Below are 23762 nucleotides of genomic sequence, written 5' to 3'. Positions count from 1 at the left end.
TGAAAATGTTGAGTGGCTTCAAAAATGTGTGAGTCGAGTTTCAGCGACAAACACTTGCGGTGTCTCGTGACAGCTCAGCAGTTGTGTGCTTACGCAGGATTAGTAAGAAAATGAAGATGGATAGTATGGAGATCCCACAAATCAAGCAGCGGGAGGGTGAGAGCAATTATTTCTGTGACAATAGGGAATGTAGGCAGTTACTTGAGAACTCTTTAATAAAATTGCTGTGGGATATTGGGACAAAGTTTGAACAGGGGTTGATTTTTGAGCCTGTGGGAGAGTATCAGCCGCAGAAATAACTGTTTTAAAGTTTAGTTGAGAGTGGTCTCTCAGATCCACTTGATGCCCCCCAAGTACTGCAGTAACTGGACACTTCAGCTACTGGCACATTGAGGAATCTCGAGGGCCAAAACACGACTTGAGATTATAATTCCCCTTCCTGACCTGATGCCTGGTGACAAGTGGAGAGCCCTAGAGCTTTGCTGAAAAGCAGCTGCTGGGTCATCAGGCAGGCTCCCAAGCGCTTGTCTTACTGCTTGCCTAAGTCAGGATTGTGTCTCAGCAGGCACCAACTGCCAGCGTGTGGATATTTAGGGTGGCCTGGGAAGAGTCAAAACCAAATATTAACTCTGCAAATGCCAAAGACTTTGGCCGCCTGTGGTTTTAAAACCCAGGATAGTGTGTTATGGTGATTTTTTTTGGTGAAGTGATGAATTGTTCCCCTAAATTTAGATCTTCAGACTGGGGTTGTGGCTCAGTGGTAGAGCCCTTACCTGGCATGTGAGAGGCACTGGTTTGAATCCTCAGTACCACATAAAATAAGAAACAAGATCAAGTTATAAAACAATTGAGATCTTTCCCTTGGGCTTTATTGAAAGTAGGGCAGGCTTGGGTGTGGAAAGGACAAATAGGCATTGGCTTAGGAATGACTCGATTATTTTATTTCCTAAGAGTCCTTGCAAAGAGTAAGGACCTGTGTGTGGTTGTTGTCTTCTCTACGTAAAGGCTACAGCTATGAGCGTGTGGACGGCTCTGTGAGAGGCGAAGAGAGACACCTGGCCATCAAGAACTTTGGACAGCAGCCCATCTTTGTTTTTCTCCTGAGCACCAGGGCAGGTAAGCCCAGCGGTGTTGAGGAGCAGACAGTCATCCCACCGCTGGTACGTTTCCCCCTAATTCTCTGAAAGGAGTATGGAAAAAGGAGAGAATCGAGGCACTTAGCCTAGCACTGGACTTCTCGTGTGGAGCTCTTTTCTGTCCAACCTGTGAAGCTGTGATCGTGAAAAGGGAGGCTGAAACCTGGGCCTGTTGGAAAGTAATTCTAATCCACTTAGACCACTGACCGGGAAGTCCTGTTTTGTTTTGTGTTTAATTTTGGGGAAAGTTTTATTCACATTCATTTATTCTCCTTCCCAGTCATGAATTTGGAAAATAAGATAATCTCTTTTCTAGTTTCCCTTCCTCCAGGAGTACCTCTGGAAAAGTGTTATAAAGTTTAATAAAGATTTGTTGTTTAAAATGTGACTAGAGTGAAACTGACAGCTATTATAATTTATTATGGTATTGTCCATATGACTTAATCATAAATAAATGACACTTGTGGCTTTGCCAGTTGCTTTCACATAGTATTAAATAATTTGAAATCAGTTTGGGGAAATGGAATTTTTCTTACATTCTGAATCAAAAAGCCCTAAATTAATTTTGAATTCATAGTCTGAGTTTCATGATCTTATTTTTTTGATGGTAATCCTGATGGAATAGATATAGGAACACAAACAGGAATTGTGTCCTTGATGAAAGAGAGATTAATGTCTTTATGGAACGAAAGGTCACCCTTATGTAGAAAGCACTTAGAAAGTGCTTTGTACTATATGGGTCTATAAAAGAAGTGTTAGATATGACCCTTGAGTATCAGGGGATCATTTCTCCAGTGTGTGTCTTACCTCTCTCTTAAAGCCAGGAATAAGATACAATCAGATTCCTTTGGTCCAGTCTCTTCCCAGGTCATATACCACACCCTGTCATTCAGTCCCATTGTCTCATGATTTGCTTTGGGGAAGCTCAAAGGATGTGGTCAAAGGCATGGTCAGTGTTGGGAGAGGAATTCCATTTATGCGTTTAAGATTTTATTTTTCATATTTAGAGAGCAAATAATGTTTGAAACATCTAAAATTAATTAATCTCCTTGGAGGCCTCAGAGTAGATTATCGAGGAGCTGAAGCAGTCCTGGACATTAGCCTTTTCCACGCACTAACTGTCATACGTGCCATCATGTTGTAGCTATAGCTGTGCTGCGTTTTCATTTAATGTTTCCTTCCGGCTTTCCACGAGGTTGTTACCACATATTGCCGGCAGATGGCAGCGATAGCTTAGGAATATGTCCCAAACAACTAAATGCAGCTTAAAATATCATCTTTGGTGAAGAAGGGCTGCACCAGCCACTATTAACTCAAGAGAAAGATAATTTTTTTTTTCAAACTTTTTTAGTGATGACAAAGCAACTTTATTATTATTATTATTATTATTTTAGAGAGAGAGAGAGAATTATTTTTTTTTTTTTAGTTTTCGGCGAACACAACATCTTTGTTTGTATGTGGTGCTGAGGATCGAACCCAGGCCGCACACATGCCAGGCGAGCGCGCTACCGCTTGAGCCACATCCCCAGCCCAAGAAAGATAATTCTTATGGAACACAAACACATTTTCAAATGAGATGACTGCCTCGATAGTTAGCATACAGTGGATAAAAAGGTTCTGGAGCCTGGCACAGTAGTGCATGCCTACAGTCCCAGCTACTCAGGAGGCTGAGGCAGGAGGATGGCTTGAGCCCAGGAGTTCAAGGCCGGCTGGGCAACACTGTGAGACCCTGTCTCTGTCCCAGGAGTAATGACCTCAGATTCTGGAATATGGGATGGAATCCTGACTGTTTTACCTTCTAGTGGTGCAACTTCAAATAAATCCCTTAATCTAGCTGTTTCCATTTCAGCATCTGCAAAATGAGAATAGTGCTAGCAAGGACACAGGGTTGCTGTGAGGGTTAAAAGAGTCAACACATGTAAAGTGCCGTGAGCAGTGCTTGGCAGCAGTAAAGTAGAAGTGTAGCTCTTATTATTGGGTATGACTTAGCCTTTCTCCGTATTCAGTCATTAGTATTTCTTTATTCCAACTTTGATTTTATAGGAAGACTTCAATGAGGATGTTCCTGCCTGGCTTGTCTTACATCCAGCCGGGAGTTAGTAGTCCTGTAGAAAGGAACCCTTCATTCAGTTCTTGGAACAAGCCCTTTCAGTCCTGTTTTAGCAATGAGCTCCAACGACCCTGGCTAGAGTGTGTTCTGTACAGTTTCCACATTTATCAAAGAGAAGCCTGTGGTTTGCTTCTTAGTACTCTAAATTCCTGAACCCAAAGTGCTCTTTTGGCCTTTTCCTGCACCATTGGAGAAAGACCAGAGAGTTGTTGCATTGAGTGTTCTTGTCTTGAACTGATTTTACGAGATTTTACGACATCTTCTTTGATCAGTGTGGAAACCAGTACAGGAAGACACTCTCGGGTTTTCTCCACTCAGAGGCAGGTATCATCTGCTCTAATCATAGCTAGTGTCAGGTCTTCCTACCTTGTTGAAGCTGCACTGTGGTCATGTGTGTTTCTTACTGCCCACTGCAGACCTCTCGTGGTTTTAAGATACATTTTTAATTGTAGATGGGCACTGTTTCAGTCAGCTCTTTCACCTCTGTGACCAGAACCAGCTGTGGAGGAGGAATGTTTATTGGAGGGCTCATGGTTTCAGAGGTCTTAGTCCACAGAAGGCGGACTCCATTCCTTGGAGCTCCAGGAGAGGCAGCATCCTGGCAGGAGAGTGTGACTGAGGGAAGCAGCTCACATCATGATCAGAAAGCAGAGAGAGAGAGACTCCACTGTCCAGATACAAAACATATACCCCTTAGCCATGTGCTTGCTGAACCCCTTCCTCCAGCCACACCCACTTGCCCCAGTTACCACTCAGTTAATCCCATTAGCGATTCATTCACTGATTAGGTTAAAGCCATATCCCAGTCATTTCTCGTCCAAACCTTTTTGCATGGTCTCACATGTGAGCTTTTGGAGGACACCACATCTAAACCATAACAGATGATACCTTTATTTTATTTATTTTTATGTGGTCATGAGGAAGGAACCCAGTGCCTCACGTGTTCTATCACTTGTGTTCTATCACTGAGCTACAACTGCAGCCCCCAGACCTCTTATTTTTGGAGCTGTTTTCTGAAAGAACTTGTGTCCTTATTCATAGACTGTTTGAAGCAAAATCCAATCAAGGTTTTTAAACAAATATTACATGTCTTCACACAATTAACTTAAGCATCCTTTTCTTCTGCTTAGCTCTCATTCTGATATGTTTGATAATTAAATTTCCCCAGTTCATGCAATGAAAGGTGAGGTAGCACTCTTGACCTCTGTAGGGTGGTCAAACCTGAAGCCTGGGGCAGAAATGTCGGTTTGAAGGATGAAACCAGTCAGTTCAGGTTTTCAGTAGGACCCAGTCCTGCCTTGTGTGTTTTCTAGTTCCTTATTTGTGTTGGTGATCATGCTCCTTTTTTGTATGGTTTTCAGGTGGAGTTGGCATGAACTTAACAGCAGCAGATACTGTTATTTTTTTTGACAGTGATTTTAATCCTCAAAATGACTTGCAGGCAGCTGCCAGAGCTCACCGAATTGGCCAGAACAAGTGAGTGAGTTAGACATTGGCACCTTTCTGCTCTGTTGGCTTGCAGCTGTGGATTGGGGAGGAAGGTGGACCGTGTAGTCCTGACAACAGTGCCACGATGGAGTTAGAGTCCACTGGGTTTGAACCCCGTTGTGCTGCTGGCTTGTAGAGTCATGTTGGGGGATCAGTGGTAACATGATCAGTTCAGACTCACTTTGTTGAAAAGAACAGTTAAATTCCAAAATGATTAGAAGAAACTTGGAATTTATTTAGTTCATGTTTCTCACGTTAGATCCTAATTCAGTTTAAAAATGAAGTTAAAGCCAGTGGGTGCACATGCCTGTAATCATTATCAGCATGGGAGACTCAAGCAGGAAGATCAAGTTTAAAGCCAACCTTGCAACTTACCTAAACCCTGTCTCAAAACTTTTTTTTTTTTTTTTTAAGGCTAGGGTTATAACTTCATGGTAAAGCTCCCTGGGTGGGGTTCCCAGTACCACAAAGAGGAAACAAAGTTGTGTTCAGCTGCCCTTTGACTTGAGGTAACTGCCTGCCAGGGGTTATCCTGGCTCCAGATGAAGGCCCCATAGTGGTCACTTCGTCTTCCTTCCTCTTCCTCTTCTGGGGAAAAGTTCAGGAAGAAGTTGAGGCCAGATTTCTCTAACAAATGCTCAGGTCCCAATGAGCAGTGTCCTTTTCATGGTTCCCTGAGTGTGGCATCTGGCTCTGCTTCCTTTTGGGTGTATTTTCCTGGCATGCTTTTTCCCCATCTTTGCAGACTCCTAACACTGCTCTCATTTGACTCCCGTACAGGGCTGTGAAAGTGATCCGGCTGATTGGCCGAGACACTGTGGAAGAAGTAGTTTATAGGAAAGCCGCCTCCAAACTGCAGCTCACCAACACGATCATAGAAAGAGGCCAGTTTACTCTGGGAGCCCAGAAACCTTTGGCTGATCCTGACCTCCAGGTAAAATGTTCTTTTTAGAGTCTCAGGATTTATAACCAGTACTCTCTGTGGATGAGAACGCAAATAAAAAGGACCAGCATTGACCACCCGTGGTTGCAGATTACACATTTTTTCATTGGCCTAATTCTTACCCTCTCAGTACCTAACTACCTACAAGGTGCCATACAAGCTAAAAATGAGGGTGGCATTTAAAGGCGGAGAAAATAGAATAAAGAGAATGAGCTTTGAACCATCTAACTTGGATTGAAATTCACATCTTATCCCTTATTGGATGTATGACTTTGAGCATGTTACTGAACATCATGGATCTAATCTCTTCATGGCTTCTAAAGATGAGTGTGCCACGAGTTACCTCAGAGAATTTGTTTAAGTTCTTTTTTTTAATCAGTGATGGTTAGTTCCATAGCTCCTCCTTAATCCCAGACGCTTTGAGTAGTGACTTACAGTACTCATTCCATACTCAGAGATGAGTGAACAAGATCAGGAATTCAGAATTACGCCACAGGATATAGGGATGAAAGCACTAGAGTTAATCTGTTGAAGAAGGAAAAATTAGATGGGAGTCAAATGCTGGCTTAGAATACCCTAGAGAGCTCTCTTTCGGTAGGAGGTTTAGAGTTATTCCTTAGCAGCAGCCTTTGAGATAAAATTGAACCTGTATTATAATATACCCCAAGTCCTTCTGAGGGATTAGATGCAGAGAGATCAACCCCTAGTATCTAGCATGTTTCAGCCATGAAGAGAGTAATAAATGTCTGAGAAAAGGTAGTAGCTGTGGGAAGGTCTGCTGTAGGAAACTGCAGAGAAATGACAGGAGTTGGCTATTCTTTTGAGGCAGGCAGTGAGAGAGAGCAAGTTCCAAGATGGCTTTAAGCCTTTAAGCCTGAAAGATGAGAGTAGAAAGTAGGAAGATAGGGATAGAAATTAGAAAGATGAAGATAATGTAGGCTTTAGTCAACAGAGTTTGTAGTAAAAATCAATATACATTATTGTTAGAGGGAGACTCAGAAAAGAAAGGAATTAGAAAAGTTTGCAAGAAAAACCAGGCTTTAAAAGGATCAGCTTATCAAACAAAAAATTCAAGAGGTATATGAAAGGGAAAAAATTACACAGTATTACAAGCAGAATCATCAAATTTACAACTAGCCCAAGCATGAGTTTAAAAATGGCAGTTATCTCCCATCTGATTCTTTACACATCAGCATTGCAGACAGGGACTCACTGACCTGCAGGAAAGGGTCACAGATTTGGGGGTACTAGAACCTGAAAGAAGAACCCTAGGTTTTGTTTGTTTGCTTGACTTGTGTTTATCTTAGAGAGTAACTGTGGAGTCTTTGGCCTTTTGTGTTTTGAGTCTTCGGCATGCTCATCTGTCATGGTGGCTGGGCAGGCTGAGCATTTTATTTTCACACTATTGAAGAGGCAATTTCAAGTGGAAGGTGAAAGCTTGAGAGAGAGGTACGTGTACACTGTAGGTGTCTAAATACGCTTCTTCACAGGACCTTGGGAGAGGAGCTCATCATGGGCTGTTGTGAAGGCACAGGTGTCAGGAGTTAGAGGAGATGCTTCCCCAGTGGAGGGAGCTCCAGGCATTCAACAGGGGTTTCCCTGTGACATTGGCTGCTAGCACATCATTGTGAAATGCACAGGCACAAACTCTGCCATGGGACCAGATCCTGGGGCCAGTACAAACTATTGGCTGGTGGAGAGGACCTCGGTGGGACTTCCTGCCCAAGCCATGGCAAGAAATCACACTCTGGTTCTGTCTTGATTCTTTCCTCCCCACCAGACTGTGAGTTATTAATGGTTGCCAGGAACAAGGGTGATAACTCATGCCTTGTCTCAAAATACAGCAGGATATTTTTTTAAGTTATTAAAAGAACCTAATAGTAAAAGATGTGATTCTGGTTTGATAAATCTAAGCAATATAGAGCAGTGAAGTTCTGAAAAAGGAAAGCAGGTTCCTTGTCTTAGAAGGAGAACACAACAGAAACAGAGAACAGATAAAGATGCGGTGAACACTTCTTGAATGCTTACTGTGTGCTAAGCATTGTGTGACGTGCACTTTTTTCAGTTGTTTCAGAAGAAGAATATCAAAAAAAATGAGATAGACGTTGTCTTTACCTCCATCTTAAGAAATTTTCCAAACATCAGATTCATGACTCTAATCCGAGCACTCTTTAACTTCCAACTGCATGCTCTTAGTTACTGTAATAAAGTGGTTTTCATTTAAAAAATGGGTAGTTCCTTAAAGACACGTTGTGAGTGAGCAGTAGCAAGGGAAGCCAGGAGACATAGTCCAAGGAGTGGAAGAGGGAAGGGTCCCAGTATGGACTGAGCCTCATCATAAATACTTGGCTTTCTTCTGTTTGGGGTATTAAATGCCAAAGCCATTTGGCTTGGTGATATATATATATATATACACCAAGGTTAAATATAAATATAACAAGTATGGTTTTGCTTAGTTTTTGTCATAGTTTTCATCTCTGGTATTTTCAAGCTAAAGTTTCCAAGTTACAGAATAGGCAATCTAGAGGTAACTAACCAAATCTAAAAGGGCAAAATGAAAATGAAGTCCCATGATGTGGATCCCAATTGGTTCAGAATTCCTAAGAGATAGTACTTAGGGAGGTGGAGAGTTGCAAGTAGCAAATGAAAGCCAGGTAACACTATCTAAGATTCTGGTTCCTGTAGCCGTAGGAAGTAGGCTGAGTATATCCCCTAGGGGGAGCAAGAGGACAGGATGGGGCGTGCCGCGGGACTACCCAGGGAGATTGAAATTGAGAAAGGGCTTTTGGGTCTGGTGATCAGGGTGGTTATGGTTTTGCCAAAGTGGGTCCCATAAAGCACTGTAGTAGCAAAGCGGCTTGGCAAGGACAGGTGGCAGCTCATGGTGAGATGAGGTATTCATGGCACCTTCTCTTTATAAGAGTTTGGCAGTGGGAGAGGTAAGAAGGTAGCCAACAGGGTCTCTGTCTTCTCTCGGGACTGCTGGAAGTGCCTGTAAAAAATGCTGGTGAGAAGTGCTATAGAAGATGCTGGAATCATTTTATCTGCCCCCACTCCTCAAAAAAATTGGAGGCCAAAAAATTTTTTGGTATTGTAAATAATTGTCAAAGTCAACATCTCTGATCATCATTTATCACCTCTCTGCTTATCCCTCATCCAACTCCAAAACAGCCTGGCAGGTGTCATTTGTGATGGAAGAGAAGAAAGTCCATCAGGGAAAGAATTACCTGGTGTCATTTAGACACTCAGCAAGTCACACATCCTCATCTGTGTTTTCATGAGAACTCACTGGATCTCTCCTTTTCTCCATTCAAGTTGAGTGACATCCTGAAATTTGGCTTGGATAAACTGCTGTCCTCTGAGGGGAGCACCCTGGAGGAGGTAGACCTGGAGTCCATCCTGGGAGAGACGGAAAACGGCCAGTGGGCCTCTGACGCCCTGCCTGAAGCTGGAGGAGGGAGCAGAGAGCAGGAGGAAGGAAGTGAGTTGGGGTTGAGTGAGCCAGTGACTGCGTCACCTCAAGCTAGGGTGTGAGTGAGATGCGTCCCCACGGGAAGTCCTGTGTCCTGCTCCGGGACCTCTCTTTCCTACCCAGCCCTGTAGTCATCTGATGACATTCTTAAGGCTTCCTGGTCCAAGAACTGCCAGAGTAATCCGTGTTCCCTTGAAGCTGGACTTTGAATCCAAGTGATGATATTAATGTTTATGGTCCTGTCAGTCTCGAGGATTAAATTTGAACCTTTTCTCCCTTGACGCAGACATCTTCTCTGGAGTTTATTTGGTAAACCTCCTATCTTTATGATGGTGCTTTGCACAGTGATTCCTCTTCTCAATAGTAGAATGTTTTTTAAATTGCAGCTGACTATGTCATGCGCTTTAGGTCGTTTAAGACCCATGAGATGGGGGGCTGGGTGGTGGCTCAGCGGTAGAGCACTCACCTCGCACGTGCAAGGGCCTGGGTTCAATCCTCAGCACCACATAAAAACAGAAGTAAAAATAAAGGCATTGTGTCCAACTTCAACTAAAAAAATACATATCAAAAAAAAAAAAGACCCATGAGGTGCAGGAGATCATTTTGTCTTCCTTTTTCTTTTTTCCCAAATTTGGTCTATACATATATATATTTAGTTGTAGATAGACTGCATGCCCTTATTTTTTTAATGTGGTGGCTAAGGATCGAGCCCAGTGCCTCACACATGCTGAGCAAGCACTCTGCCACTGAACTACAGCCCTAGCCCCAATATTTATCTTTTTGTCCATTTTCTGTTCTGAAATATTTGAATTTCAGACTTGAAAGGGGTTTTGTTTTGTTTTTTCTTTTTCTCATGATTATTTTTAAAATGACTGTTCTCCTGTATCAGCAACAGGGAGTCAATATGGGCTGGTGTGAGAGGGTTTTACTGACCTGTTTTAAAATCTGTTATTCATATATGACAGCAGAATGCATTATAATTCATATTATACATATAGAGCACAATTTTTCATATCTCTGATTGTATACACAGTATATTCACACCCAGTTCCTGTATTCATATCTGTACTTCGGATAATAATTATCACATTCCACCATCATTAATAACTTCATGCCTCCTCCCTTCCCCTCCAACCCCTGTGCCCTATCTAGAGCTTGTTGTTCCTCCCATCTCCCACTCTCTATCCCACTATGAATCAGCCTCCTTATATCAAAGAAAACATTCAGCATTTGGTTTTTTGGGATTGGCTAACTTAGCATTATCTTTTCTAACTCCATCCATTTACCTGTAAATGCCATGATTTTATTTTCTTTTATTGCTGAATAATATTCCATTGTATGTGTGTGTGTGTACACACACACACACACACACACACACACACACACACACCACAGTTTTTAATCCATTCATCTATTGAAGGGCATCTAGGTTGGTCCCACAGTTTAGCTATTGTGAATTGTGCTGCTGTAAACATTGATGCAGCTGTGTCCTGTAGTAGGCTGTTTTTAAGTCCTTTGGGTATAGATTGAGGAGAGGGACAGCTGGGTCAGATGGTGGTTCCATTCCCAATTTTCCAAGTAATCTCCATACTGCTTTCCATATTGGCTGCACCAATTTGCAGTCCTATCAGCAGTGTATGGGTGTGCCTTTTCTCCCACATCCTCGCCAACACTTATTGTGGTTTGTATCCATAATAGCTGCCATTCTGACGAGTGAGATGAAATCTTAGAGTGGTTTTGATTTGCATTTCTCTAACTGCTAGAGATGATGAACATTTTTTCATGTATTTGTTTTTTTTTTGTTGTTTGTTTTGTTTTTTTTTCATGTATTTGTTGACTGATTGTATATCATCTTCTGAGAAGTGTCTGTTCAGGTCCTTGGCCCATTTATTGATTGGGTTATTTGGGGGTTTTTTTGTGTTTAGCTTTTTGAGTTCTTTATATACCCTAGAGATTAGTGCTAAATCTGATGTGTGAGGGGTAAAGATTTGCTCCCAAGATGTAGGCTCTCTATTCACCTCACAGATTTGTTTCTTTTGCTGAGAAGAAACTTTTTAGTTTGAGTCCATCCCATTTATTGATTCTTGATTTTCATTCTGGCACCAAAAGAGTCTTATTAAGGAAGTTGGAGCCTAATCCCACATGATGGAGATTAGGGTCTACTTTTTCTTCTATTAAATGCAGAGTCTCTGGTTTTATTCCCAGGTCCTTGATCCATTTTGAGTTGAGTTTTGTGCATGGTGAGAGAGGGGTTTAATTTCATTTTGTTGCATATGGATTTCCAGTTCTCCCAGCACCATTTGTTGAAGATGCTATCTTTTCTCCAGTGCATGTTTTTGGTACCTTTGTCTAATATAAGATAATTGTAGTTTTGTGGGTTAATCTCTGTATCCTCTGTTCTGTACCATTGGTCTAACAGTCTGTTTTGGTGCCAATACCATGCTGTTTTTGTTACTGTTGCTCTGTAGTATAGTTTAAGGTCTGGTATAGTGATGCCACCTGCTTCACTCTTCCTGCTAAGGATTGCTTTAGCTATTCTGGGTCTCTTATTTTTCCAGATGAATTTCATGATTGTTTTTCTATTTCTATGAGGAATGACATTGAGATTTTGATTGGAATTGCATTAAATCTGTATAGCGCTTTTGGAAGTATGGTCATTTTGATAATATTAATTCTGCCTATCCTAGAGCAAGGTAGATCTTTCTATCTTCTAAGGTCTTTTTTGATTTCTTTCTTTAAGGTTCTGTAATTTTCATTATATAGATCTTTCACCCTTACTGAGCTTCTTAATTCAAGAGTTCCTTCTAACCTGGCACAGTGGTGCACACCTGTAATCCCGGTGACTCCAGAAGCTGAGGATCATGAGTTCAAAGCCAGCCTCAGCAAAAGCGAGGCACTCAGTGAGAACCTGTCTCTATTAAATACAAAATAGAGCTGGGGATGTGGCTCAGTGGTTCATGCCCCTGAGTTCAATCCCCAGTACCTCCCTCCCCACCCCACCCCACCCCACCCCACCCCGCCCAAGAAAAAGAGTTCTTTCTCTCATCAATACAGAGAAGCACAGTGGCTTCAGTAGGGTGCTTCCTTTACTTGTAGGGAAAGGGCTGGGCGAGGCTTTTGGTTTTGTCCTTCTGAATTTTCTCCCATGGCTTCTCTCTTTCTCCCTGCCATAGACTGTCGAAGGCTGTCTGCATTACCCCTTTCCACCCGAGAGCAGAGCGTCCCCACATGTCTGACTGCGTCTCCTTCCAGCCCTTCCTTTGAATTCCCAAGCAGCCACTGCTCTGAACTGCCAATCTCAGACGTCCTCATTGCTCTCCCTTCCTGGGTGACCTCATTCTGGAGGATGAGCTTCATCTGTCTGGCACTGCTGGAGCCCCACTGTCCTGCTCCTGTGCAGTCTCCGTCTGCCTCCCCAGACCAGTGAGGGCTTCAGAGCTCAGCTGGTGTGGGATGTTCATTCTGTTTACCTTCAAGTGGAAGTTTATAGTAGTTCCCGACTCCTAATTTTGTGGTAGGCTTAGATTAGGGGTGGTTTGATTATCCTTGTTGACTGGTGTGGTTTTTATGGAATATGTGGAGAATTCAAAATCTAGGCAACTGGCATTATTTTACAGAACACAGTTCTTGGACTTTCCTTGTGTTTTATCTTTAAAATTTGTTATGATAGTATCACATTTATATTCTTCAAGAACTCTTTCTTGTTCTCAGCTTGTTGTTTTAATCGTATCCTATTCCCATTTCAAGGATATAATATCCTCCCCGAGGACATTTATTATAGCTTTTTAAAATATATCTCAGGTAGGATATTTATTATATCTTTTCAGAAAGTGTTACCCTGCCCACTGTATTATCTCTTTTTCCTCCATTTGCTTTTCCTTCTTCCTCCTCTTTTTAAAAGTTTTGTTTTGGAGTCTCTCGTTCTTGTTAGCAGTTTATCTGAAACATCTGGTGTCCTCTGATCATCGTGCTGGTGAAATTCCCCAAAGCTGACAGGCAGCTCTGTTGTGAACAGGTGGGTGGCCTTTGGGCCTCATGCCAACAGCACTGGTTGGCAAGCCAGCTTTTGCACTGGGGGAGTCAGATTTGAAGATTTCACTGGACAACTCATTGTATCCCAAGACGAGTCCTATACCATTACAGTGAAATTGGTGGTTTAAATTGGAAAGACAGGGAGCTGAGGGCTCGTGGTGCTCCTGGTGTTTGGTGTGCGGATCCTCTCAGTTCCTCCATACTGTGGTGCCTGTGCTTGTGCGTCTGAGTTTTTGGAGGACTGAAAGGGTTTCTGTTCCTGCAGTCAGCCCCAGCTAGATACCAGTGTTTTGGTTCCACAGCTCTTCTGAATCTGTTGTTCTCTTCTTATCCACTTTTTATCTTCCAACGAATTCGTGCACTGTTTCATCCACCATTGCCTCATATAACCTTTTAGAAATCTGTGTATTGTCCTTTAGCTGTTTCGGGTGAGAGAAAAAAATAGATGTGTGTGGTCATATTTTTAAGTTGTATTTGATTACCTTAGTACCAAGTTTCCACCCTTTTCTGTACTCATCTAGATTGACTTTATTTACTAGAACAAAATAAAATTGCAGTGTTTTCAGAAAGATAATTATATATCTCAGTCTACCTACAAAAAAATTACATTTTTGCAGACAGTTTTAACTGTTGGATTCTCTACTTGGATTAAAATTTGGAATGTTGTCTTCGATGACTGTCTTGATTCTCTTTGTGGTAGATGGTTTCTCTGGCAGGACCCAGATGAGGGTCTAGACCTGTGGGCTCCAGCTGCCTCTTCGAAACAGAGTGAAGACATAAAGCATGCTTAAAAATAACAAATGAATCTGAAAGAGGAGTAGTTAGAGCAGCCCATTCACAATTAAGTATAAAGTAAGGTTGCTTTATCTTTAATGCCAAGTGTTTTAAAAGGCACAGTTATATGGTAAGCTGAGGATTTCATGCAGTATGATACTACATATGTTGATCATAATTGAAACTTCTCAGCTCTTTTATGTTTTTCCACTTGTTGATAGAGTGCCTCTTTGAGAGCCCCCTGCTGATGTAATTAGCAAATGCCAATTAGAATTATGGCTGGTTAGATTTGGGTACAAGTGTGAAGCAGTTGATCTCTTGAGAATGAAAATGTTTTGCTTTCATACTCTCTGGGGAAAACATACTTATAGCTGATTTCATAATGCTGTGAAAATACATTGTTTGGTAACGTGCTATTACATGCATTTCACTTTTGAATTATTACCCTGCCTATCTGTGTTCGCTGGTCTTGGCCGGTTATCACTTGATTCATGATCTTGCAGACCACCTAGCCTCATTGGGCCTTAGTGTCTTCATCTGTAAAATGGTCTATTAATGTCTGCTTTACTCTCTTACACAGCTGCAAAAATCAAATGTAATGCTAGATGTGAAACTGCTCTGATAGCATAAAGTGTTCTATCGGCTGGGGGGTGCCGCTCAGTGTTAGAGCTCTTGCCTAGCATTTGTGAGTCCCTGGGTTTGATCCCCAGCACTGCAAAAATTAAAGAAAAAAAAAAAGATTATACTATTGTTCTTGTTGTTTTTGCCATGATTATTTGCAAGCTTTTTTTCTACTTTTCCATACATACTAATCTACTGAAAAGAACATATTGATCTTAGAATTAGAAAAACCTGCCATGTTCATTTTGTAGCAGAAAGAGTTGGAACCATTTAATCCCTGTGTGAGTCTCAGTTTCCCCTTTCATAAGTGGGGTTAGCTATAACACGAATGATGTAAAAAACATGAAGATGCTTTGTGAGATCTGTAAAGAATATTATAAATCCAAGGGATTATTTTTTGTGATTTTTTTTTTCATTTTCTCATAGAATTGCCACTTGTTCCTTTTAATATTATAGAAAAAGGGTAAAAAGAGTATTAAAAGTATGTTTGGGATTAAAAAGTAGAGATTTTATTAGCGGTTCTTAAAAGTCAGTGAGATTTACACTGGGAATAGTTGTGGAATGAATGAGTGATTTGAGACTCGACTCAGCAAGGTAGAGGGATCCAGCAGAGATTCCCATATCATCTTGGATGGATCCAAAAGGGTTTTAAGCCAATGCTCTGTCCTTTGAAAAGTGAACATGTATAGAACCCAAACTTATCAGTGTCAGTGCAACAGGAAATGGAAGGCCTTCACCACAAGCTGGCCTTTGCCCTTTAGAGTAAGGGCTGTTCTCTTACTCACCTAGTTACTGCTTTGAATAGCATTGACCTGTTTTTCAATGTCTTAACATTTCTCACTTTGTGTTTTATGTTCTTAGAAAGCCATATGTACTTATTCGAAGGTAAAGATTATTCTAAAGAGCCCAGTAAGGAAGACAGAAAATCATTTGAACAACTGGTGAATCTTCAGAAAACCCTTTTGGAGAAAACAAGTCAAGAAGGCCGGTTACTCCGAAACAAAGGCAGTGTAAGAGCTGTTAATTTGTGTGAAATCATAAAGTCTTCCAAAAATTATATCTTAAGATGATTTGTTAAGAAATAAGTGTCTGTTAAAATATAACAAATGAACTGAACCCTATATAAAAAGCTATGTAAAAATCTAGTATAAAAAACATTAACAAGCTGAGTATATTGTACTATTTAATGCAGGTAAAAGTAGGCCTGTCCCTCTTCTAAGCCACCCTAAAGGGATCACCATGTTACATCAAAATACCATATCCTGCTGTTGATAATCATGACCCTGTTTCATTAAGAGATGATGGCAATCATAAACGATACATGTCATGTTCACAGTATTTTGTGCTTAAAATGTATTTTCTAAATGTTAGCTATCATTAAGATAAAAATAATCATGCTAAAATACTGTATTAAAAGGAATTGTACATTTGTAGAAAGATTCGTGTTAAAATTATTTAAACTTTAAATGCCATCCTACGGTGTATGCTTTCAATCAAAGAAAAAAGTAAGCACCTTATTATTAATGAGATGAATCAAAATGACTACCAGCCATGCTAGTGCTCTGCGCGCCGTGCCAGTGTGATGCAGAATATGAATGTTAAATTGGATTACCTGGCGGCCAGTGCCCACCACACAGGGATGCTGTGCTCTGTGAAGTCCTACGCGAGTTACCTCTGTAGAGTGTACTTTAGGATGAAGGAGACTTGAGAGGAATAGGAAGTCTCTGATCTTCTTGGCTGTGGTCTTGTCTTTCCTACAGGTTCTTATCCCAGGCCTGGTGGAGGGTTCCACCAAAAGGAAGCAGATTCTGAGCCCAGAAGAACTGGAGGAAAGACAGAAAAGAAGACAAGAAGCAGCAGCCAAGAGAAAGAGATTAATAGAGGAAAAGAAGAGGGCAAAGGAAGAGGCTGCACATAAGAAAAAGTATGTCCATAAAGTACTGTGGTCTCCAGTGACGTAGGTCTCGTCTCCTCCACTAGACTGTGGAGAAGGGAAGGGTATTCATATGGGAAATTTAATATTTTTAAGAGAGAGAGAGAATTTTTTAATATTTAGTTTTCGGTGGACACATCATCTTTATTTTTATGTGGAGCTGAGGATCAAGCCCAGTGCCTCGTGCGTGCCAGGCAAGCGTGCTACTGCTTGAGCCACATCCCCAAGCCCTTAATATATATTTGATGGAAAAAAGGTATGTCTGTGTTACTAACCAAGCTGAGGGTCACAGTTGGCAAAGGATTCCACAATTGAACATCACTTAAAAATCAAAAAAGTATCAGCCTGGTAGTTCCTGTTGGTAACAGAATACTTTTTTTTTTTTGATTAGGGATTGAACCTGGGACACTGTACCACGATCTTCTTCCCCAGTTCTTTTTATTTTTTATTTTGAGCCAGCTCTCACTAAGTTGTCCAGCTGGCCTCTAACTTGTGATCCTCTTGCCTCAGCTTCCAGAGTAGCTGGGATCACAGGTGTGCACCACCACACCTGACTCCACAGAACACTTCTTCAAAGATTCAGCTTTAACGTTGAGTCTACTTTAGCGAGAAGTCTTGAGTACCTAAAGCAGAGAAACAAGAAATTTTAGAGATTTTACTATATTGACAAGGAATTATTTATTTGAACAGTCCCTTTTAGTCATGTTCTTAAAAACAGGGACATTTGGTGGCTACTCATTATTGAAGTGTAATCAAGAGATAGTTGGGCTAATCACTAAAACTTGTTTATTTATAACTGAGCAGAAAACTTCAGTCGGTAAGTTTGTAATTGCATTGTACTTGGCAGTTAATGTTTGGGAATAGCAGTGCAAGCTGTGCTCAAAGGAGAGGTTACTTTTCTCTTCTCTCTGGCCTGTTGAAGGATGGCTTGGTGGAAGTCCAACAACTACCGGTCCTTCTGCCTGCCCTCTGAGGAGAGTGAGCCTGAAGACCTCGAGGATGAGGAAGACAGGGGTGCTGCCGAGCTGGGCTGCGAAGACCCAGAGCCAGCGTCCATCAAGTATGTTAGCGGTGACGTCACACACCCCCAGGCCCAGGCCGAGGACGCCTTCATTGTGCATTGTGTAGGTACGAGAAGTGGTGTGGGACAGGGAGGGTGCCTCATCTTCACGGTGCCAAGAAAGGGAGAGGATGAGGCACAGTCATGGCTAAGGGCTGGTGCCAGTGCAGTGTCACGTGGCCAAGAAAGCATGGCTTGTAGACTCAGCGGACGTGGATTTGACTCTTGGCTCTTTGGTTTACCTGGTTGAGTTACCCACTCTCCCTGAGTGTCAGCCTCCTAATCTATGTTAATGGGACAATATCTGTCTCATCCTCTGCACAAGTTTTTTAAGAAGGTGAAACAAGGCTGCATTTTAGAAGAAAACTGTATTCTCTGAGAAACTCCCTGTGTGTTCCCCTGAGAACCTTTGCATGTTCTATATCCTCTGCCAGGAACCCTGTTTTCCCAAATAATCCCATCAAGCATTGTTCAAATGTCTGCTTGGAAAACAGTCTGTATGTTGCCTCTGTTACTCTGTCCTCTTTCTACACTACTTACCTTTATCCCCTTCTGACATATTAACGTACGTCTTTGACTGTCTCATTGCATTAGAACATAAACTTAATGGAAGAGGACTGTGTGTGTGCATGTGTGTTCACTGTATTACCCCAGTACCTGGAATGATGTCTGACATGTGATACAGGTAAATGAGTAGTTGTGGTATGAATGGGTATAAATACCAGGTGCCAACCAGCTACATAATAGTGAGCTTGAATGAGTCATTTCACTTTTTCTCTTCCTTGCTTGTAAAACGGCAGTTGTATGCTGTGGTATTAACAGTGCTTGTCACTGCTGTGTTCCATCCACTCTCCACCCTCCAGAGTTATAGACCCACCAGAGATTCCTGCTTCTTCATAACACTCATTTTTGAGCTGCCTTTCTGTTATGATGACCAGGCGTATCTTTCAGAAAACCTGAACGTATTTGGGAATCCAACTATGATTCTTTTAGGAGATCAGATATATCGATCCTTCCCTTTGAAAAAATCATTCTTCTACAAGCCTATCTTGTGTGAGTTTGTTTTTCTAAATTGTGGGCTTGACTTTGCCTCTTACAGATGAAAATTTTCTTTCTTCCGTCAGATGACTCTGGCCGCTGGGGCAGAGGTGGCTTATTCACGGCTCTGGAAGCACGATCAGCTGAGCCAAGAAAAATATATGAGCTGGCAGGAAAAATGAAAGGTAAGAAACAGAACGATGGACTAAGACAGGAAAAGACACTCAGGACAGTATTGGCTTTAGCTAGCCCTCGAGAAGACTTGGGAGAGCCGATTGGGGTCGGAGTTCTGTCATCTCTCTGCCTGTTTTCTCATCATTTTGTCACACCTACCCCGTGGGACTACAGTGAAGATGATGAATGTGTAGGTATTTTGGAAAATGTCAATTGCTGCATCTTCAAGTATTAGAATGAAGATTATTTCATCCAACTCATGCCATCTTCATAAGGGAATATCCCATAAAAATGTCAGACAGCTATAGGAGAGAAATGCGACACACTATTGAAACTGGTGGGTGGTGGGTCAGGTTTGTGCCTGGGTACAACACTCGCTGGAGACAGAAATAAGGCTGCTTGGGACTAGGAGAACTTAGAAGACTAAGAGGTATTGTCCTTTGTCACACAGAAGGGAAAAGGCCACCTCCTTCACGTGTCAAGGTTGCAACATGTCAGGAAGAGTGAGATGATCCTGAGGTCATCTTCTGCCGTTGAGCAGTCACGGGACCTTGTCCAACAAAGAATATCTCCTGATATCTTAGAGACTGGTTTTTTCTCATTCTTTTGCCCAGTTCTCTAAAGTAGAGAGGAACGTAAGGGTGTAAAACACATTGCTGAAAGAAGGGTTTGGTGTGTGTGTTGAAACAGCCAACCCAGATCTAGATCTTGACTTGGCAGGATTCAAAACAAAAGCAAAAAGGTACAGAGAACCCAGGAGCGGTCAGAGCCAGAGGTGCAGACTGAGGTCCCTGTTAGGAATCGTGTTGGAGAAATGAGAGGGCAGAGAACAGTACATGGAAAACTTTTGGAGCTAAGAGGAGACAGTAAGAATTTTCAGAAAAATAAGAGAACCTTGAGAATATAGTATTTTGAAGTAAAGGTTTTGCTTATTTAAACTGAAGTATTTCAGATTTTTTTTTAAACTGGATATTTTGTATACCTTAATGAGATACCTTGGGAATGGGAACAGGTCTAAACAAAATTCACTTATATTTCACATAAATCTAATGGACATAGCCTGAAGGTAGTTTCATACATTATTTTTAGTGCACTGTGCATCACATGAGGTCTAATGTGGAATTTTCCACTTGTAGCATCATATCACTGTTAAAAATTTGGGATTTGGGAGGATTTGGGATTTCTGGATTAGGGATGCTGCTCAGTCTTTGTAAGGGGAAGAGAGAATATTAAGAAGGCAAAGTGGTTTACAGTGTCAGACTCTGAATTAGTATACAGGGTAAAAATGGGAGTTCATAACCCACTTGAATCTAAGGTATGAAATATGATATGTCAAGAGCTTTGTAATGTTTTGAACAACCAATTAAAAAAAAAAAAAAAGAATTGGGAAAAGGCCACTGGATTCAAGCCATGATCAGTCACATGACCTTGGAGCACTTTGAGGAATGTGAGGACTGTCACCTGGTTGTATAGATTTAAGGTGAAAGTGGTCAGTAAGAAAATGGAGTTGGAAGGCGTACACTCTTTTCTGAAGAAGGATTCATATTTTTTTAATCTTTTTTTTTTTTGTAGTTGTAGATGGATAGAATGCCTTTATTTTTTTATTTTTATATGGTGCTGTGGATTGAACCCAGTGCCTCATGCATGCTAGGCAAGCTCTATCACTGAGCTACAGCTCCAGCCCCATGAAGAAGGATTTAAATAGCCTAGATCAGAGTAGGTAGAACTGGACCAAGGCTTCCTGGAATGGTAAGAGTTATCTGGGGTCTGGGAGGATGGGTTGAATTTGAATAGGTGGGTAGAATGGCAAGAGATGCCTAACAGTCACCTTCTTTTTGGTATCCCTATAATATTTACTGTTCCCAAGTCATTGCACAGTCCACACGCATGGGCCAGGCTTAGGCCGAGGAACAGCAGAGTTCAGTTGTAAAGGGAGGGTTGGCCACATCATAGAAGACCATCCATGGCTTGTCCAGGGGATCCGTTCTAAGTAGGACCATATCCAGGGGATCACGGCTGATCAGAAGAATGGCATAGCAGGGCTGGGGCTGGGGCTCAGTGGTGGAGCACTTGCCTGGCATATGTGAGGCTCTGGGTTCGATTCTCAGCACTGCATATAAATAAATAAAGGTCCATTGTCACCTAGAAAAAAAAATTAAAAAGAAAATGATGTAGCAGAGCCAGTATTTTGAATTAAAAGATTGGGGTGTGCAAGATATCTACCTTTTTAGTTTAAACAAAAAGTTTAAACTGGGTTATGTAGAGCCCAGAATTAAATGAGCACATCTGCCTAGAATGTCAGTTTGATTTGATTTGAATGGGGTAGGAAAACATGCAAGAGGACTAGACGTAGTGGAATGCAGAATTTGAATGATGTGAGACAAACTCTAAGACTTCCAAAGGCATTTCAGGCTCCTAGAAGTCCTCCCCACCTCCCCACCCAGGGATGCCCCTAGCACTCGCTTCCCCTCTCCGTGGCCTGTGGGGCACTCGGCTGGTGACGTTTGGGGAATACTGAGTTAGCAGAACATGAAAGATTCAGGAGGGAAGCAGATGAGAACTGGCTAAGGCGGTGACTGAGGTCAGGAGAACAGGGGAGTGAGAAAAGGCTGCGAAAGACTGGCAGAGGTATGGTCCTAGACCTAACTGGATTTGGACGAGCAGGCACAGTAGGGCTCGGAGTAATTCTCCTTCAGTGGTCCACGTGAGGCTGAGTGTTCTTTCTCTTGTTCTTTTTTCTTTTTTTAATCTCAGACTTGAGTTTGGGAGGTGTCCTTTTATTTCCTATTGATGATAAAGAGTCAAGAAACACAGGGCAAGATCTGGTAAGTTTAAAAACAAAAACACATCTCTTAATCAGAACTAACATTTGGCTCCCAATAATTTCTCTTAAAGCCTTTCCTGCCCCTGCTGGCCAAGGTCTCTGGTATGCGAGTGGTTTGCTACGGCCGCCATAACAGTGCCTCAGACTGGTACTCAGCTTAAACCTAGACACGTATGTTCTCAGAGTTCTGGATGCCACCAGTCCAGGATCAGAGTGTCGGTGGGTGGGTTTCTCCTGAGGCTTCTCTCCTTGACTTGGAGATGACCACCTTCTCACTGTGTTCTTCAGAGGACACAAGCCAGTTTCGATTAGGGCCCACCCTAACAACCTCATTTTAACAAAATAATATCCATTCTTTAATTGTTTGTATTTTACATGACAGAATGTATTTTGACATGTCATACATACATGGAGTGTAAATGCCCACTCTTTTTTTTTTTTTTTAAGAGGGAGAGAAAGAGAGAGAATTTTAATACTTATTTTTTAGTTTTCGGTGGACACAACATCTTTGTTTGTATGTGGTGCTGAGGATCGAACCTGGGCCATACGCATGCCAGACGAGCACGCTACCACTTGAGCCACATCCCCAGCCCTGTAACTGCCCATTCTTGTGGTTGTCCATGGTGTGGAGTTACATGGTTATGTGTTCATGTATGAACATAGGAAAGTTATCTGCAATTCATTCTACTGCCAGTATAAATCTTTTTAAGGCATTTGTCCAAGTGTAGTTACATTCTGGGGTACTGGGAGTACCCCAGATTCAAAACATGAATTTGGGGGAGCAGGGTCCATCCCATAACAAGCAGGTTGGCCCCCATGCTCCACTTCGCCATCCCCCAGCCTTCTGAGCATCACAGTCCCTGAGCACTGTCCTCTGCTTCCTTATCATCCCCTGGCCAGACTCCAGGCCCCTTTGTGTGCAGGGACTTTTTTATCCTTAGTATCCCACATAGTATTGGCTCCTAGGAAATGCCCAGTGAACATTTACTGAATAGTAAGAAAATATGTCTCAAAACTCTGGGGGTTTCATCATTTATTACATGAAAGTTTCTGTAAAAGATTGTGTTTCCTGGCCAGCCACAGGCAGAGGAAAGGAACCAGTACAACACTCTCTGCTTACATCAGAATCCTCCTTTTGCACCTTAAGTATCTCTTGCTTGCTTGTCTGTTGTTTGGAATACCTGTGGTGAATTTACTTACCACACCGACAGTTTTCTCCAAGACCTGAGTCCACATCCAAATTTTGAACCAAAACTTACACTTTAGAAATTTAGAAACCAGGCTGAAAGAGGTTCATTCTCTTCATATTGGTGGTGTGTGTGACTAGCAACAAAGTGGTTTCCAGTTTATTGGTTCATTCAGGAATTTCTAAAATAAGAAAAAAAGGCAGAGGGTGGATAACATAATGTCCATGCATAAGAATTTCAGAATATAGTTACTCAGGAAACTGTTCACAGTGTGGAACGTTGTGTCTGGGGCGTGACTGTCGTGACTCACATTGGCTCCAGAAGCTCCCTGAACTCTCCAGTTTCCCCCCATTAGGAGGACGTGGGGGATCTTTGGCATCTGTTTTCATAGAGATTTTCTAGACAGAAATAGTTCCCAGGGCAAGCAGGCAGCCTAACTCTAGTGTCAGAGGACTGGATCGTGAGAACCTCTAAAATCCTATCTACTCCTAAGAGTCTTAGAATTTTTCTTTACCTATGAGAACGTTGAGAAAGTACAAGTTTTAGATTCTAGTTTTTAACATATCATGCAAAGAGGAAGAAATTCCCGTTACCACAAAAACAAGTTATGATGGGTACATAATCACACATTGCTGTGCAAGCAGAGCATACAAAAGAGATGGAGCCACCCCATGCAGTGACGCACGCCTGTAATCCCAGCAGCTCAGGAGGCCGAGGCAGGAGGATCACAAGTTCAAAGCCAGCCTCAGCAATTTAGTGAGGCCCTAAGCAACTTAACAAGACCCTGTCTCAAAATGAAAAATAAAAAAAAGACTGGGGATGTGGCTTAGTGGTTAAGCACCCCTGGGTTCAATCTCTGTAACCAAAAAAGGGGCCGGGTGGTGTGGAGCCAAAGCCTAGGTGGTCCATAAAAGGCTATGTCCCCTCCATGGGCAGGTCACTGAGTTGACAATGGAACTGTCTCATGTCA

At 42.0% G+C, this 23762-nt stretch overlaps 1 protein-coding gene across 5 annotated transcripts in view; it reads left to right on the top strand.

Annotated features, from left to right (window-relative positions):
* Chd1l (chromodomain helicase DNA binding protein 1 like) overlaps positions 1 to 23762 on the top strand; it is a 52204-nt gene that overhangs the window by 25704 nt on the left and 2738 nt on the right. For all 5 annotated transcript variants that reach the window (XM_078027703.1, XM_078027704.1, XM_078027701.1 and 2 more), the window contains 9 exons: positions 1006 to 1116; positions 4608 to 4722; positions 5515 to 5668; positions 8993 to 9158; positions 15438 to 15586; positions 16337 to 16500; positions 17432 to 17637; positions 18694 to 18792; positions 21536 to 21606. In XM_078027703.1, the coding sequence (XP_077883829.1) occupies positions 1006 to 1116; positions 4608 to 4722; positions 5515 to 5668; positions 8993 to 9158; positions 15438 to 15586; positions 16337 to 16500; positions 17432 to 17637; positions 18694 to 18792; positions 21536 to 21606 (1235 nt within the window). The remainder of the gene's footprint in view (positions 1 to 1005; positions 1117 to 4607; positions 4723 to 5514; positions 5669 to 8992; positions 9159 to 15437; positions 15587 to 16336; positions 16501 to 17431; positions 17638 to 18693; positions 18793 to 21535; positions 21607 to 23762) is intronic.

The sequence above is a fragment of the Ictidomys tridecemlineatus genome, chromosome 11 (assembly GCF_052094955.1).
Source record: "Ictidomys tridecemlineatus isolate mIctTri1 chromosome 11, mIctTri1.hap1, whole genome shotgun sequence".
NCBI lineage: Eukaryota > Metazoa > Chordata > Mammalia > Rodentia > Sciuridae > Ictidomys > Ictidomys tridecemlineatus.
Note: the sequence above shows the minus strand (reverse complement) of the source record. Positions and strands in the feature narration are given on the sequence as shown.